General features: G+C 42.9%; 2 protein-coding genes across 2 annotated transcripts in view; both read right to left on the minus strand.

Moving 5' to 3' along the window:
- Positions 1-1,095: 1,095 nt before the first annotated feature.
- Positions 1,096-9,938, minus strand: crk (v-crk avian sarcoma virus CT10 oncogene homolog). Its single transcript, XM_076734441.1, has 3 exons — positions 9,398-9,938; positions 8,030-8,619; positions 1,096-4,892 (listed from the first exon to the last, which is right to left on the minus strand). The coding sequence occupies exons 1-3, from the start codon at positions 9,615-9,617 to the stop codon at positions 4,755-4,757; spliced, it is 948 nt and encodes a 315-aa protein (XP_076590556.1). The 5' UTR covers positions 9,618-9,938; the 3' UTR covers positions 1,096-4,754.
- A 2,792-nt stretch (positions 9,939-12,730) lies between these two features.
- The window catches only part of lrrc75a (leucine rich repeat containing 75A), a 52,608-nt gene continuing 46,939 nt past the window's right edge, over positions 12,731-18,399 (minus strand). Inside the window, exon 5 of the mRNA XM_076735062.1 lies at positions 12,731-17,738. Within this exon, the coding sequence (XP_076591177.1) occupies positions 17,121-17,738 (618 nt within the window). The 3' untranslated portion in view covers positions 12,731-17,120. The remainder of the gene's footprint in view (positions 17,739-18,399) is intronic.

Raw genomic sequence — 18,399 nt, forward strand, 5'->3', positions numbered from 1 at the left:
TCAGAGTAATAACCACGAATTAAACTTTTGAGCTTGTAAAATCTGTGCACACTCATTGTGTTAAAGTTGATTCTACCCCCTCCGTCAGTTTCAGTAATAACTGAATAATTATCTGTAAATAACAATAAGAAGTCTGTCGTGTTGTCTTTTGCTCCACACCAAACGCACTCGTCAGTGTGATTGTTTGTGGTGCTCAAAGCAGTGAAAGTAGGAGCTGAAAAACTCAGCAAGGTGTCTTTGCTCCATGGTTTGCTTCACCTGCACTGACGGGCTGCTGTCTGATGCTTCAGGCTGGATGTCTGAACCAAACACAGCTCATGACAGAGACAAGAAACCAGCCCTCCACAACCTGCACATCCAGCCGAATGATCAGAAAATACCCCCTCTGAAGGTCCTAAACACTATTACTATAAATACTCCCTCAAAAAAACTCTAGACTACCCTAAATTCACTTTCTGATTACCATTTAACAGATGACCAATTTTCATTTCTCACAAAGTAGTATTAGGAGAAAAGCTAAATAAATGCCAGGAAGCATGAAAAGTAAGATTTGTTAAAAGAAGTTTGCATAGTACCATTCCATTAAAAATAAGCAAAAGCAAAGTAATATCAGTCATTTCTGTATAATTTGTGTAACTGTAAACTCATTTGAATTCCTGTAGTAATGTCCTTTTACTGTATGTTACTTAGTCTTTTCAATGTGAAATAATTGAAAAATATTGTGAAATATGTTTTCACTGCTAATAACATCAGTCCAGATAGAGCACTAGATCATAGTTCACGTTTCCTTTCACCATACACGCTGTGTATAAGGAGCCCACATTAGCTTTAGTGGGCTGATGCACATACTATGAAAACAGTGATACGACACTTAGCCAACTTCATACAGTGTCAAAAAAAAAAAAAAATTTAACAGTAGCATGTATGGCAATCAATTCTGTCGCTAAGCAAACGCCTTGCGCAGCATTCAAATATACAGTATGTTAGGTGTATTAACAGGATATTTTAAAAGAGGCCATGGTTGTAAAATACTAAAGTAAAGCTTTCCAGAGTCAGCAGAGCATAAGACAAAGTCAACACATGAAGCAAATCATCTGTCATGGGTTTGACTTTATTTACTAGTATATTAACACATTACATGCTACAGAAAATAAAAAGGTAATTTAAATTGTCTTGAAAGAATATAGTGTTATAATAAAATGGCACATTTTGATATTAACACAATGTCCACTGGCACTGGCCACCCCTTCCTTTTTACGAAAGGAAATGAATGACTTCATGCAGGGCTACTAAAAAAATACTTCTTGGTGGTTTCATTGGCAACACAATTTGTAAGATAATGATTTATGTAGCGAAGCACCTGCCATGTGCAGTGTAGATGACAAAGAAGCTTGATTTGATCATAAAAGCTGGCAATAAACACAAATGTTACTTTCTCAGACCAAATTTTTCCAAGAAGTCAACCAAATATTTTTAAATAGTAAATATCTTAACTTGGGTTTGGAAAATGGCCCACTTGAAAATGAAATCAGGCAAAGCGAGAAGGTCAAGAAAAATAATACGTGGGAGCAATCAAGGAAATTAAAAACCCTAAAAAGGAGGGCATATATCAATGCAAACTCAGTGTAAGAGCAGTAAGTGCATTCCGTTCAAAATCAAATTTCATCTCCTTTAATCTCATAAGCACTGGCAGAACATGCTTTCCAGAAGGACCCCATCTCTCTGAATGCTGTTACAGTGCCACCTAAAGGTGACATCGTGTGCTGGCCAGAAATACTGTATCATGACATCTGAGAACAGAGACAGTGAGTTCTCACAGCTCAAATTCAAAGTGGCCCAGGTTCACTCTGGCAAAGGTCTAAGCACACACCGAGCCTGCTTCAGTCCAAACCAGTCGGCGTTACGATACACGAGGGTGATGATTGTCGTGGTGTCAACAAACAGATTGATTCAGTCTCAACAGAAAAGAACTTCTTGAGGGGAAAAAGGGAATCTGGACTACAACATAATTTACTGTTCTACTTGCCTGATCTCTTGGCAATACAGACATGGCAGAAGGCCAAGATAAAACGGTAACATAAAAAGTCCATGTTGGCTTGTGCATCATAATGGACAAAGCTTGAAATACAAGAGTGGCAGGGGATTAAGTGAGGAAGCACAAAGAAACACAGATTGATAAGACGGAGGATAAACAGAACAAAACGGTGCAAGGTGGCAACAAGATCATTGAAAGGTTAAAAACAAGGGCAGGTACCAAATAATACCACTTTCTATTTTCTTGGACACATTTGACAAGATGTGAACACAGAGTCTGCTTTGCTAAGGTATATTTTGTGAGCTGAACGCAGAGCACTAATATGAGAAGACGGTACTAAACAACATTGTGGACAGCCTACATTCACTCCGTTCAACTTCATTCATGTACACAGACGCAGAATGAGAACCCATGTGGCCTTGTGAGGGCTGGGGGCAAACAGATGTGGCCCCTCAGCTTATCCATTTTGCACCAGTGACCCATCGCTCCCTCCCAACATGCAGCAGTAAAAAGTGTACATTGAAACGGTTTCCTCCCGGACAAAATCAGCTATGAAGAAAACTACAAAGATAACAAAAAACAATATTTTAGCATGTAATGATAATCACATAGTACATCATTTCATAACAATATGTTCTTTTTTTTCTTACAAAAGACTACTTGATGGTACTTGGTCATAGTAGATGGGTGGATGGGGCTGAGGTGAGCCAAGGTGGGAGGTGTGGAGAGGGTGAACGTAGTGTTGCCTTTATCTCCCCCCTCAAAAATAGTCTTGAAGTTTCTCAGGTTCACTGCTGGGGCCTGCTCTACGGCTAGAACTACATGAAGTCACTCCTAGCTGCTGGTCTCAACTCAGTTTTGTTTTCTCCATTTGATATTTGGTATGGGGGGAGGGGGTGGTGCTGGACTGGTCCTTGCTCTGCTCCTTGGGGGGGGTGGGGGACTGTACACCTCCAGTTGACCTGGCACTCTCGTTTCTTTCAGTGATAAAATGCTGCAGCTGTATTTGGGCCTCGCTGCACAGTCTGGGGTTTACCTAAAATAATGCTGCATTCATGTCCAGTAAGAACAACTGTAGATGTATTCTTTAAACCAGAAAACACCTTTAAGCACAACTTAAACAGTAAACACTGCCAGAGAATACTGTTCAGCCCAGGTCTGGAGATGTCTGTGTCTGGTGTTATAAACCCCTACAGATCGCTTAAACAACAGCTCTGTCTTTACTTTTCTGAATGAAGACATCATCACCAAGAAGATACCAGTCTGGGCAAACAAAGGGCAAATGTAGAAAAAAAATAATGCTGTCATGGCAGGTTTGAGTGAATAACTGTATCACCTGTTTGGCTGACGGTGCAACTTCAATTTTCAAAAACTCATCACTCACTCCGTGCATCCACTGTAAGTGTGAAACACACAGAGCAGGACTCATAGAATAGTTGGGAAATAAGTTTATCTGCTTTCCAGCTGAGATAATGAGAAGATCGATATGATTCTCATGCTTGAAAGCTAAATATGAAGTTACCGCCAACAGTAATTACTCTTATCTTAGCATAAAGTCTGGAAGTAGGCCTAAACAGCTGGCCTGGCTCTGTCCACATGTAACTTTATCTGTCTGCCAGCAGATAACAAGACAAGACAACAATTCAGCTATTTATGAGTGGTGATGTCTTGGACTATTTCTTGGCTGGGTGCAGTGACTTCCTGTAGCACTTGCTGGTTGCCTGGCAACTGGTTCCGGCCAGCATATAATCCCAGTAAAAGTAAAGAGTCTTTTTAAACTTGTGTTTTTGATGAAACAAACAAAACAAAATGCTTTAAACATCAAACTTTAAATATGCTGGAAGGTGCATTCTGTTGCCTTCACACAGAACCAGGCTAGCTGCTTCCATCTACGTCCAGTCTTTATGCTAAGATAAACTAAGCTAAGATAAACTAAGCTTAACTAAAGGGCTGCTGACAGTAGCCTCATGTTTACTGTCTTGACACGAGAGAAGTATTAATCTTCTCATATAACGCTTGACAAGAAAATGAAAATGCATATTTCCAAAAAACAGCAAACTATTCCTTTAAATAAAGTTTGTAAAAATTCAAAAACCGGCACCATAATAGCTTTAAACAAGACAGAATACATAAAAACGGTGTTGTCACTCTTCCACTTGTTACTGTATTCTCATCTGACATGAATGCAGCATAAGTGATCCTACAGGGCTGTAACCATGGTGATGGATGAGGGCGAGGATGAAAAATGGCACGGCGCTGAGCAGTTATCTACTGACTCCAACACAGGAAGAGGAAGTGGTTGAACTCTGCGGCGAGGAGTCTCCGGAGGAGCGAGTGTTGATAACACATCCACGGCAGGGACGCGATGAGGGGGAGGATCTGAAGGGTGTTGCCACTTCCTTGGGACAGGAGAGTCAGTTTACAGCTCCACTTGAGAGTATATGACCTCTTCTTATGTCAGTCAGTCAGAGCGGGTGGTGGAGAAGGGCGGGCATCGTTATTAAGAGGGGTAGAAATGGAGGGTGTGTGCATTACAAGGGTCCGACAAGGGCCTGTTTGTTTTGTTCTCAGTGATTCTCTGAAACTGTACTTGGTGCAGGTAAGAGCTGGAGCACATGTGAGGGAGGGGGAGCGGGTGAGTGTGTGTGGGACGGGAAGGAAGGGAGGGGTGAGGAAGGGTCTAATACTAGTGTCCAGGTTGCGGCCCGGCTGTCCGCTCTCAGCTGAGCTCGTCCTCTGCGTTGTGCTGGTCCAGCAGTTTGACGTGCGTGAAGGGAAAGTGGCCACGTTTGCCTTTACATTCACCCTCCCATTGGCCGTTCACGTTTATTTTGGTCACCTTCACCATATCGCCCACCTGAGGAGGGAGGGGAGAGAAAAGGCATGAGAGAGCTCAGCAGCAAGGAGTCAGTATGTGATGGACCACATGACAAAGTTTATCATCATCATCATCGTCAAAAAGAAAAACAGAGAAATTCCTTATTCCTCTCAAATCCATTGTTGCCAGGAAACACTGCAACAATTTATCAATCAATCAGTCATTTATCATTCAAAAATGTTAAAATATCTACTGGTCCACTTCCTCAGATACGAGGATTTGCTGCTCTTATCTATTTTACATCACTGTGAGCTGAATTGTCAGTTTACGACTGTTGGTTGGACGAGCAGTCCGAGGATGGAACTTTGGGTTCTGGGTATTGGTACTATGAAATTTATCAACTAACTGATTTGCAGATTAATGAAGATTAAATGAAAAAAAAAAAGTGAATTGCAGCTGTATTGTTGGGTGGCAGCATGTATGATGACAGTTGACCTGGACAGGGAGAGGAGTGGCTGTTCCTGTGCTACTGAACCTGAGCAAACAAGGACGAACAGCAGTTTCAAAGTTCAAGTCTGTGTGTGACGACTGAACAGTCAGAGGTTAAAGCTGTGAGGGCTCACAGTATTAGTCTGATAACCTGTTAGCAGTCATGACAATCATCCAGCAGCATTTGCGTGACTGCAGATGTCTCAATCAAGCTTTTTTTCTGTCCCTGATGCAAGAGCTTTAATAATGAATATTATTTTGCCCCACATAATGCAGCTGCACAGTGCACACTTAAAATTAGTGAAACAATTTAGGTATGTGCCACAGATTTTGCATATTTTAATTGGACATATCTGCATCCATTCAGGCTAAATATGGTTTTCCAAAAAGATGACACTGTTGCCTTGTATACTTAGTGTGTACGGTGGCCCATAAGTCCACTGACTGTGCAGGGGACCGTATATAAGGAAACAGGAAGATAGTCTGAAACATTTGGTGAGAATTAAGCACGGTGTCCGAGTTTTTGAGCAAACTTTGTCTATCTTTTGGATCTTTAGGTTTTTAATCTGCATGTCTGACCAACAAAACTGTCAGACATGGAGATTAAAAACCTAAAGGTCCAAAATCTTAACACGTTTAGTCTGCTATCACATAAGTCAAAGAGTCTCTTCACATTTGAGAACCTGAAATCAGGGAATGTTTGGCATCTCTGCTTGAAAACTAAGTGAGAAAAATACGACAGCATTAACTCAAAGTGACTCTGCTGGCATGCCTTGCTGGAGCCTGTGGACATCATTAATTGAAACTGCTGGCTACTGTTTGTTTGTGTGTCTTGTGGGTAACTCCTTCACAAGACTGCAGTGTTAGGAAATAGTTACAGTGCTTAACAGAGCAAAATGAGACATTATTCACAGATGGTGTGGCTAAAGTAAAATGACCTGAGGAAAAGTAATGAAGGGCTTCATACTGCAGGTACCAGTGCATTCAGCAAAGCATTGATTGAACCCCATGCCGGTCCGAAAAATCAGCTAAGAACACTCAGATGTGTTACATTTTGGATTCTTTAAACAGAGCTACTGAAATGTCTGCAGAATGAAAAGCATGCAGACCTCATCATCATGATGTAACAAGCCACAGTCATTTGACACATACTTTGTTGATGCAGTGGATCGAAAAATACTGTAAGGTGCTCTTTTGACTACCTAGATGCAGTACACAGAGGGAGACTATCACAATATGAGGCACACAATTCCCCTCTTTGACAGCATTTCTACAAATCTGAAAAATATCTATCAGCCTCATAGAGGCTTTATGTTGGAGCAGAAACAATAATAAATGAATCTGCAACTATTTTGCTAATTAATCATTTAATTCAAATTTCAAGCAAAAATGCCAAACATGACCTAGTTCCAGCTTCTTAAATGTGAGGCTTTGCTGCTTTGCTCCTGGGCTATTAAAGATGGATAGCACAGGTATTTGTGTTATTATGACCAACGTCTTTATCAACTATACAGTATATGCATGGATTCTGAACTTCACAAAGACTGGAATTAGAGTTTAAGTCCTAGTTTCTAATAACCTGTGGCCACTGCCACCACATTAAGATGCTAAAATGTCTCCTGAGTCGAAGAATTCAGAAAACAAGTTACATCAACAATACATATAAATATTAAGCTCATTTCACTGACTGAAGATAAAGACTGATCCTTGCAATCAGTATGTTTTCTGAAGACAACGAGACAAGGAAATGTGAGTAAATTATTAACTTTGCAGTGCCACCTTGCTGAGTCACTTCTGGCCAACTGGAGAGGAGAAAACATGCAGCCTCACAGCCTCAAAGTCTACCACAGGTGGGAGTGGCAGAAACAAAGTCAAACTGAGGATTTACCTGACACATGTAACCCAGCAAACCAACGTTTAGCTGACAAACTGTTATAGCAGCAGACGTGTGGTTTGACTCCACCAAAAGCAAAAGAGGGGCACAGATGCGAGGAGTCAAAGGATGGATCTGTACTGGTGTATTAAGCGTTAGCAGGGCAGGAGAGACAAGAGCATACTCTGACTAGCCTGCCTCCTAGTTTCACTCTTGGCTCAGCTTGACTCCTGGCTTCACAGAGACCAGAGGAAATGGTCCTGTTCCCAAACACAAACTATTTCCTTCCCCCAACGACCTGCTCCGTGGGAGCCCCGCTCTCGCTTCCGGACAGTTTAACAGCCCAGCCACCATGAGCAGGGAGCACAGCTTAATGGCAGCTTTCATACTGGGATACTGTATTTTGTTAAAACCCCAGGAGTAGCCTAAGTGCCCCTCACTCAAATACAAGTCTAGTCCAGAAAGATGAAGAAAATGAGTTAATAAACATTATGGAGAGACTTTATGCAAATCAGTGTGAAATGTCACGTCACCGATCTCTGCACTAGAGATATTAAATGACTCGTTTATCGGGAAAACTGCGCAGAGAGCTGCCTGAGCACGTTCTGACCTTGACTCCTCTTCATCCTGCTCAACAAACACTGAGGAAGAAATAATCACAATGGGAAAGAAAGCCAAAGAATGTGAGCTTGGACTTGATAAGCTGAAAGGGCTGGTCCTACATCCTTCTCCGCTAACTGTCTCCTCTGCTCCAGCACGTGTTAGGAGGCTGCATGGAGTCAAGAAAAAACAGCACACACACGTCCATATTTACCTCTAAGGCCAGGGCAGTCTTGTCGTAGGCATTGGGCACCCTCTTCTGTATGGCCCTGGCATAGACAGGTCCATTCTGGAGATTTGGGAGGGGGGTGGGCTGGGCGTACTGGCTGGGGTCTCCCAGCAGCGGAGCGCCAGACTGAGCTGCAGAGCTGTCAGAGTTCCCTAGCATCCCCATTCCTCCTGGCGGACCCCCAGGCACGCCAGGCGCTGCCACCGAACTGGGAGACGCTGGTCGATACTTCTCGACGTAGGGCACAGGGATCATCCCCGCCCGGCCTTCAGAGTTCTGGGCGTTCCACCACTGCTCCTCTGGCTTCTCAAGCACTCGGAGGATATCGCCCTTCCTGAACGGGAGATCCTCCTCGTCATTGCCCGGGAAATCAAAAAGTGCTCTGACATACTCGTCTTCCAGGCGAGGCGGGGGGCCTCCGCCGGGGCCAACGCTGATGAAGGAGGTGTGTTTGGACTTGTTGATGGGTTCTATTAAGGTGGTGGTGTCCAAGTAGTGGATTTTATAGAACTCTAGCAAAGCAGGGAGAGCGTCAAACTCCTGGTCACCGATTCGGAACCTTGGATGGGCCAAACCTGGTGAAAATGAGGGAGAAAGGAAGCGGAGTCAAGACAGACAACTATCACAACACAACCTTCCAGCATGCTCAATCCTGGCAGATCTGAAGCCTGTCGGTTTATGTTAGCAAACATGACAGTGATGATTTCCATAATGACCAGGAAGGATCCTTGTTCCCTTATTTTACCCCCTGCGGCCCCCTTTCATATTTGTTTTGTGGCTCTCAATGAAAGGTCAGTGTAGTTTTACTAAGGTATGAGGAAATACAAGTAATATTCCCATGCAGTTCATACATAGACTAAAGAAAAAGCCAACCGAGGCAGAGCAGAACGTCTGGTCAAAGTCTATTAAAACCTGGCAGGATGACAGACTTATGAACATTTACAACTCTCTCAGGGGCAGCGGGGAAATTAGGCTCATTTCAACGGTGCACCAGGCCAGAACTAACATGAATCCAGTCTGCTCTTAGAAAACTCACACCGCCCACCACCACCGGTGTGTCTGAGTGACAGAAACGTGCTTCAGTCTCCATGATTTACCGAAACAACGTGTGCCATCATATCTAGTGAGTTGTCTGTTTCAGTATTCGTATACGGTCTAAAACCAAGAGGTATGTTTGCCTTTTCACGAGCCAACGTTCACCTGACACATGCTTTAATGTGTCCAGCTTTTCGTTTTCTCCATACACGAGTTGAAGAGACACTATTGCGCATCTCCTTTGGTGCAAGTCATGCAAGAATGGTCACATCAGCATCTCCATATGCCGAGCCCCCCCGAACCCCTCTGGTATCTTACCTGGACCGGATTGTCGGTTGTTGCTGATGCTGTTAATTATGTAATGCGAGACTTTGGAGTTCTCTGATACCGAGAGCACGTAGTCGCCGGGGCTGGTGATGGAGTCCCGGACTAGAAACACGCCGTGCCTCTGCCCCTGCAACAGAGACACAGCCTCCTGCCTGCTCAACCGACCCCAGTACCAGCTGCCACGGTCCTCCGCGTCAAAATTTCCGGCCATGATAACCACTCCAAAGCCGAGGCTTCACCGGGCCTTCCCTTCTCTCCCTCCCGTTATCCACAAGCAAAGCCTTCAACTCATACAAAAACTTTAGCGCCTAGAGCACGTTTAGTAAACAGGCGACATCCGCAGCTAGCCGTCTGGACATCAATTCGCCGATAATGAACCACAGACACGTATTAAAAAGGACACTTATTTGGTGTATGGCCGGAAATAATCTCTAATAATCATATAGTGCGTTTTAGCAACAGAATTCCTGCTACAATCCAGCGACCGATGACAACTAACTTCAAAAACTGAAATGGCGGATACGGGAAAACACAAGGTGTGTCCCAATTCAGGGGCTGCATCCTTCGGAGGACCCAGCCTACGCGGTCTCCGGAGGCTGGGTCCTTCGGAGGATCCTCCGTCGGCCGCATCAACTATCGTTAAATGGGACGGTCTAGCCTTCGGAGCATTTCGTGATTGCGTCACGACGTCATAACTTCTTCCCTCCTAACCCGGGAAAAACACACGTACGGGGTGCAGAGATGCGCCCGTACAGCTCCCATCGCTTGTAAGAGGCGCGAAATGTAGCCTATTATACAACTTACAAATTCATCTGATGTGAATATCTTCACAGCTTCGCGTCGGACGGTTCACGCCTCCGCGTCGTCCATTCATTTCTGAAAATGGACACCTCGAAGGGCGTTATCCCGCTTTTACCAAGGTCACTTACGAAAGAAATAATATTAAGTCAATTATTAATACGTTAATCTTGTTTTTTTTTTTACCGTTAAAATCGACTGAGTGGACTATTTAATATCGCTCGTTGTGACGCGTTGCCAAGGTAACCGGCTCTGGCCACAGAACCTGCAGCTCGGTCGGCGCAACTGTTATATTAGATCTAATCAGTGGAGGGAAGTGACATGATTGCTTAACGTTATGTTACGTGATACAAAGTATCGTTTCAGAGGGCAAGTGCACCTCTTACCGCTTGTGTGTGTCCAGAGGATGATGCCAAATTTTGTTTCAAAGACTCAAAGTCCACAGATAGTTTCCTAAATCATTTTTATTGCAAGAAATATTATCCACCATTCACTCTGATCATTAAATGTGGTTAAAGGAAACTATAAAATCACTCATGTTGTCTACTGTCTTGCCGTTGTGATAAATAAACTGTGAAATAACGTATGTTCTGAGTTTCTGTTGCCACGGTTACCAACTAGCGTTTGAGCCAACGCAAAAATTTAGAACAATCAGGCTATTTGACCGGAACTTTTTTATAGTTGTGCTACAACACTTTTTAACGGAGACCCTGCAGCCAATCACAATCGAGTATTCACCCAAAATAAGATATTAGTTGACATACGAGCTTGTAACATTTGTAAGTGAAGAGTTTTAATAAGGCTAACTGTTAACTGAGCTCCTCATATCAACAGGTCGCCATTATTAAAAAAAACAATCGGTGCGCAAAGCATCTTGGGATATGGGAGGCCGTGAAGGATAGTAGCGACGCATCCTCCAAATACAGGGAAAAGGAGGACGCATTTGTCGGCTGCATTTGGAGGATCCTTCGAATTTGGACGAATTGGGACAGCCTTCGCGCAGCGTTATGACGTAATCGGCCTTCAAATCCATCCTCCGAAGGATGCAGACCCTGAATTGGGACACAGCTACAAAAAGACCCCACTCACCGGATGTGACGTACTAATTATGTGCGCCAGACGCACACTTTCAAGCTAGTCACAATCTGAAAGAGTATCATAAAACTTCCGTTTCGCGCGATTAAATGTTGACAATGATACAAATTTATGATTGTCAGTAAAAGCAAACTCGGTAAAACAAGAACATTTGACAAATCCTCTATTGTCATCTTGCTCTCATTTACCATCCAGTACTTCAGTTTGTATTTACATTTTCAAAAGTGACAAATTTGTAAGTTTTTATTTTGTAGGTAAAGTGAGTAAACTGCTCTTCCTGTTAAACTCTGTTTAACTTGACGGCCCCGTCCTTCATGTTGATGGGTTGTTGTGAAACCTAAAGCTTGCCTCATTATTGCGCCAGATCAGCAGCAGTGCTGTAATTACACTGTGGACACATGCAATTCACGTTTTGCTCCCGCAAGCATTGAGAAGCTCATGTAACTAAATCCAGCTCATTTGACCCGGTAACTGACGACTTGGTTGCAATGTGTAAGTTTAGCCACTAGATGTCAGTCAAACAGTATTAGATATCATTAATCATTTCAATACCAAGATTGTCAAACCTGACTGTTGTGTTTTGACATCCACCAGCAGATGATTTGTACATAAGTGCTCAGAAAAGGACTAACTCTTTTTCTTTTTTTAGTCAAAAACACAAATCTAGTTATAGACAGAATTCAAGGCACTATTTCACTGAACTAAAACCAACACCTATGAAGCACCTTTATGCCATAGTGACTAAATGCCTCCCTTCGTATCGTGTTACAATCAGGCACAACTTATAATGGATTTATAAGTTGTAACTAAACTGTTTGTTAATGGTTAATAAATAATTTAACTTAATTCATCAGCCATTAATAAGGACAATATTTGGGTTTCCTGTTTGTGGCTGGTGTTTATCCTCCTCCTGCGTCACACTTACTTTATCTGTCTTAGTTCTTTTAATTATTATGAGCCCATGCAACAGACTGTTTCACCCCTGATCTTCTCCAAAAGAGCAACAGGGTATCAGGATCAAATTCATTTATTGACAATTTATGAAGAACATTTACAGACTTGAATGATTGCAGAAAACCTTTACTCATGATTTAACTTTTATAAGTACAGATGATTTATCAAATTCTGTCGTTGCCTTATCGGAAAGTGAGAAACTCTTTACCCTCTATTCATGCTACATTTATAACTGCAGAGTTGATGGCTTATTGCCATTTATTAATGGTTTAATAATGTTTAAAACTGCAGACTGGATGATTTTTTTTTAATTATTATTTTTACTGTTGACGCTGATGGATGCACCTCCACATCTAGGTTTGTATAGTCTCTGCTGCTCTCTGGGCCCCCACGATGGATGTAACTGATGTCTATAATTCAAAATTTTTAGCAGTCATACTATTCAAACAAAGGAAAGAATAGGAAGAAAAGCCAGGATTTGTTTTTGTATCATAGAATTTATTGGGATCCATGGTATAACAGAAAATTATACATTTTACATTTTCATCTATAAACGACTGCACACAGCATTCTCTTCAGTGGATCCCCTCGATAAAGTGGCATAAAAATAAAAGATCCAACGTAGCTTTGAGGAAAGGGAGAGGGACAGAAGAAGATACTGTAAAGAGAATAATACAGAGGTACATTGTAGATTAAGAAATACATAAAGAAGAAAGACTGATGGAGAGAGGAAAGATACAAGGCTACAAACTCTCCTGACTTTTTACATGTCACGACATATTAGCAGAGTCTCTGAGCAAGACGCACACGGCATCTTCATATCTTCTGATCGCTTAAAGCATTCAAAGCCCCCCCCTGCTCTAGGAGTCAAAAGTAAACACAACCATCATCTCATGTCTTACTGTAACATACGTGTGAACGGACTGCTCTTCCTGCCCACAGTGACGAGCAGAGCGTCTGCACTCACTGTCCCTCACCACTGCAGAGAGAGCCAAACAGACCAAACAACAGACGTGTGGCTACAATTTGAATTAGACTATCAACATGGATGTGCAGTGAATGAAGTACATCTGAGCCATATGGGAGTTTCTGATCAACATTCTCAGCTGACACCAACAGAAAGGAGAAGAAGCCAGTTTCCCAAATCTTTGCACATTCTTATATTCAAGAATTTTCTGTGGAGTAAATCCAGAAAGAATTAGTTATTCAGTGTTGCAAACACACTTTATTCTTGTAATATTAGACAACCTTTGAAACCATGTCCAGCATTCTTGTGTGGACTTGGATCAAAATGAGGCATCATTTCAGGTTCATGTCCTCCAGTTTCAGATCAAACTGCACTGAATCCCTCTAATCAAAGGTGGATGACCCTGAGTGATGGATCAAAGGGTTCAAATTAAAAGCCCACATCTATGTTGATGAATGAATCTAATTCCAGCTGTTGTGATCTCTTTGCTTTGATTTGCAGTGACCTTAACATAAAAGCAGACAAGTGCATGGCTTTAGCACACTGCAAACATGTACACATAACTCTGATCTCCCCTGTGCACCTCTCTCTCTCCGCAGCCAGAAATCCCGTTAGTAGCAAGCAGAGAACCTGAGAATAGAGTCTATAGGCTTCCACATGAGTTCTTGGTGTTGAAGTCACATGCAGTGAGTCAGTTTGAAGATGAGCATTGGGTCCAACCACTGACTGCATCCTGTGTCTAAAGCCAGCGATCCACACTGACTCACTCAAATACTTGACGGTATACACACAATCTGTACTCAGTGTGCAACGATCAATCCTTCCTCCACAAAATGGCTTCAACAGCTGAAAATTACTGTGGCTTTCAAGGACAATCTTCCTCTGTCTCATTAAGTGTGCATGTGATTATCCTGCCAGCGATGATGCACTCAGCTGAGCTGCCCAAGACTGCTGGGACAGCAACACAGCCCGTCTGCCTCCGTTTAAAGGGTTCATTGTACAGGGCTGGTTGTACAATTGATTTTGCGAGGACAATGCAAGTGTAAATATAGCTTAAAGGGAACTTTCTCTTTGTAATTAGCTTCAAGTGTAATACTGCTGAAAGTCTGCAGGTGAGTATGTCTGACTGAAGTGAAAGGGAACTGCTTGCTGTATGGACAGCTGTCAGGTGACAGACTGGGGACTGAAATGGACTTCAAGGGTTTTCCTGGGCAACAATGAACATTACTTTCAAGATCATTATATGAATCTGAAAAACATATCACAAAACAGGATGTTCTTCATTTAAGCAGCGTTGCTAAATTGCTAAATTCCCAGTGAAGTCTCTGCATACCATTCGGAATGTATTGGATAACCTTAAAACGGTTGATTGCCTTGGTTTTTGTGGCTCAGCAGCTAAATGTAAATATATCTATTTATTCCAGTGGCAGCACACCTTACTGTATGTCAGAGAACCAAATTATTTATACTGCAGCTTTGCTTTGCTGCGATACTTTGGAGAACTGGCAGTCATTCAGCACACTGCACACCTCCACCAATGCTATGCAACTGTCAGGATCTTCTAGTTGTACATGTTCTACATTTCACCATGTGCACTGACCTTTCCACACAGGCCAGTGAGGGATCATCCATTCAGAGATAATATTTCCTGCTACCAGAGAGACAAACTGAAATGAAAACATGGCTCCCATCCAACATCTGTTGGTGGAATTCTGCATAAATAAGGAACAACTACCAGACTGTAAAAGGGAACTTCAGTAATTGAGTATTATCCATTAAATTGGAGGTTTAAACAGAAGAAAATGCTTAAAATAAATGCAGCATTCCCATAATGTAACTCAACACTTTTTTTTTTTAAGATCCTCCCTGCCTATTAAATGCCACAGTTTGTAACACAGGCTTCTGTTAAACATGTGAAGTCTCAAGCCTCACCTGAGATAACCTTGATTACATCACCAGCATTATTTTCTCAGTCTTGATGTGAAGACAATTGTTTTCATAGGTTGAATCATCTTCCTTGCGACACTGATCTTCACAGGTGCATCTCTCAAGTATGCTGGTTTGCACACGCTGTCCATCACTTGGACTCACTTTACTAATGATGTGAGAGATGCAAAGCAAGATAGAAATTCTAGAAACTGCAATAAAATGTATAAAAAGAAAATCTGACAAAGATGTGATCAGGATTATAAGTCAGTCCTCAGAGCTGTCTTCATATAGATTTGTGTACGTGAACACTGATGATGTGCTGCAGCTGTCAGCCGTCAGCATGTTATTAAATTATAAGTGTTCATTTTTGATGCCACACACATTAAGAGCTCCAGAGGTTAACGCTTTGACATCTGGTGCAGCTGTCTGGGGAAAAGTATACATGCATGTATTCATTTTTAACTGCTTTAGGATGAGGCTTCCTTCTATCCGAGTTAACATTCAACAAAGTCTTCCTTTCCATATCAGTAAAACCTTTCCATTCGCTGCCTTTTTGGAATATATAACAAATTAAGCGTCTGGGTTTGTCACCAGCTTTTAAGCATTATTCATGTACAATATTGCTTGACCTACCGAGATCACAGAACTAACATACAGGATTCCTTGAATTGAGTGGTATTCCTCTCAGTTAGCTACTGTACAATCTAAACGATCGCCTCTGCACAGATAAAAACAATATATACTGTATATACTGTACATCCAAAGATACAGCTTGTTCCTTAAAGATCTGCATGGACTATACTGTAAGTGACACTTGAACGGAAAGCACAGGCCAGGTGAGAGCTACATACTGCATAAGGATAGAATTTGTTGTAACCCAGCAGACGATACATATGTGACTGTGATCATAGCAGCGGCCTATATATAAACACAGCGCTGTAAGCATGTGACGCACACAGTACCGTGGAGTGGAGCATGACCTGGATTATGAGAAAAAGGCTACTAAATATTTCAACTTGGTACCCCAGCACTTTGCTTTCAGACACATGGCAATTAGACAATCACATCTATCTGCTGTACATGGACACCGCAGCAAGCCCTTGTCTTTCCAAGGCACGACACTTTTGACTGTTTTCACTCCTGACAAGCTCCAGGCCTTCACTGGGTCCTTTTCTTTATCAGTTCCTTATTTCTTTTGGTTCGAGCTGACTAATTTCATCTCCAGTGCACTTCTCTTCCACTAAAGCACGGTGCATCTGCTCATTTCTTAAGAGTCAACTGATTTCCATGAAGCTGTTGGCTTGACTTCTGATTGCTGTCTATCTTCCGATCCATCTGGCTAGCCATGGATGTATGTGGGAGGGAAACATTTTATACATTTCCACTTCAAGTTTTTGGCAAAAACATTTTTCGAAAGGTTTAAGGGCACTGGCTAGCTTGTGTGTATCTCGTGTTTTCATGTTTTCTGGTCTCTTTTTATCTCTCAACACACTCTGAACCAGTAACGGGACATGTCACAGGCACATGTAGGTATTATCAGGGTTACTAGAAGGAAAGGACCTGAATAAAGATTAACATTCTATACATAAAAGCCTCATGTGATATAATTAATTAGTCTATTCTACACATTAGCATCCTTAGTATATTCATACTTTAAACAACAGACAGTTATGATAAAAGACATCCTGTTGGACACTGTCTTGTCTCATGTTACAGTCACCACGAGTCGCCTGGGTTCAGCTGTGACTCTGCCAGTATCTGAGCACTGTGGTGGCTGGTCACAAATCAGATCTGTGGAAGGAGTATCAAGTGGCATGTTCATATGGATTACATCCTTCCAACACTGCAGCCGGTTTGCCTTTGAGTGCACTCTGTTCGCCTTTGCGAGACACAAAGTCTTCTCTCGCCCCCTTTCACACAGGACTCGACACAGGAGGGGAAACATAAGCAGAGCAGAGCCGGGAGCAACAATCAGGTCAAGTGGTCTGATTGGTCAGTCGCCTCGTCCAAGTCGTCCTCTTCAGCTCTCATTGGCTCAGCGGCTCCAGAGGAGTGTTGTGACTGACTGGAGCAGGACATGCGGGAGGAGTGGCTCTGTGTGTCGTCCTCGTCCTCCACCATCACCGCCCTCCTCACTGGCGGCTGCTCTTTCCTCTGTGCCTCCTCCTCCTTGTCCCTCCCCTCCTCCCCTCTCCTTCTCCTCCTCCTCCCCACTTTCCTCTGCTCCTCCAGTGTCCACATGCTCTCGTCCTCATCCTCCTTCCCTTGCACCTCCCTGTCAAAGTCCAGCAGCTCCTCCATCATCTCCTCTATCTCCAACTCTCCGTCCAGTTCCTCCTCCACCTCTGACCGGAGCTCCCCCATGCTCTCAGTTCGGTTGGTGTCGTCCGTCTCTTCCTCTTCCCCAAGACCCCTCAGCCTCTCAGGGGGGTCGCTGGCCTGACTCTCTCCGAACTCCAAGATGGTGGGCAGGTTTCCCTGTTTGGGACAGCGCTTCCTCAGGCTGACCAGGAAGGGCTGAGGCAGCGAGAAGATGTCCACATTGTTGCCCAAGTCAATCCATGTCACGCTGGGGAAGCTTCCTGGATCCTAGGGTGGAAAATATCAAGATACAGTATTAAAAACAGCACGATTGTCTTACTGTAAGTAAAACGAGATGCTTGTCAAGATGACTGTCCACATCTACCAGCCTTTGCACACAGTTATACTGCAGGAAGAGGTTCCCTCATCCACAACAGGCTGCATTCCTCACTGTTTCTGCCAACCAGTAGTGAACACAGCTGAGTGTTTCAGCCACTTGTTCTGAAAGCTGCTAGATGCTGGTTTCAAAATCACTCAGACTGAGTTAAAAGAACTAGAAAATACACAACTTCTCCAAGCAAACTGAAAGTCAATGTGGCCTCGGGATCTTTCCTGTCCCTCCCCTACTGCCATCTCTCTACTGTCAAGTCAAAAATGTTCTCCTAGAGTAAGAAGAACAATTGATGTTCTTAATAGTTGAAGTTATGTGCATTTTTTTTTTATTTTGTCAAAATGTGGCTAGCGTTGTCTGCTGCAGTTCCACTCTTGGTGCTACCACCAGGCAGTGCCAAAGAAAGAAATGCTTAGAAAACTGCACAGTTTAAGGGAATTTCCACTGCAGGAACGTCAAGAGGAACCTCAGGAGCTTTACCTTCATTTTGACTGCAGGAACCAGAAATTTTCTCTCGTAAATTTTGGTCATTTTGAAATTTGTGGTTCCAGTGCCTAC

The sequence above is a fragment of the Chaetodon auriga genome, chromosome 7 (assembly GCF_051107435.1).
Source record: "Chaetodon auriga isolate fChaAug3 chromosome 7, fChaAug3.hap1, whole genome shotgun sequence".
Taxonomy (NCBI): Eukaryota; Metazoa; Chordata; class Actinopteri; order Chaetodontiformes; family Chaetodontidae; genus Chaetodon; species Chaetodon auriga.

Bases quoted from the DNA above. Each gene is read 5' to 3' on its own strand.
- crk (XM_076734441.1), bottom strand. From the start codon at position 9,617: ATGGCCGGAAATTTTGACGCGGAGGACCGTGGCAGCTGGTACTGGGGT. The intron at 8,620-9,397 runs GTAAGATACCAG...CATTTTCACCAG, and splicing joins CAACCGACAATCCGGTCCAG to GTTTGGCCCATCCAAGGTTC. The intron at 4,893-8,029 runs GTAAATATGGAC...CTCCCTCCTCAG, and splicing joins AGACTGCCCTGGCCTTAGAG to GTGGGCGATATGGTGAAGGT.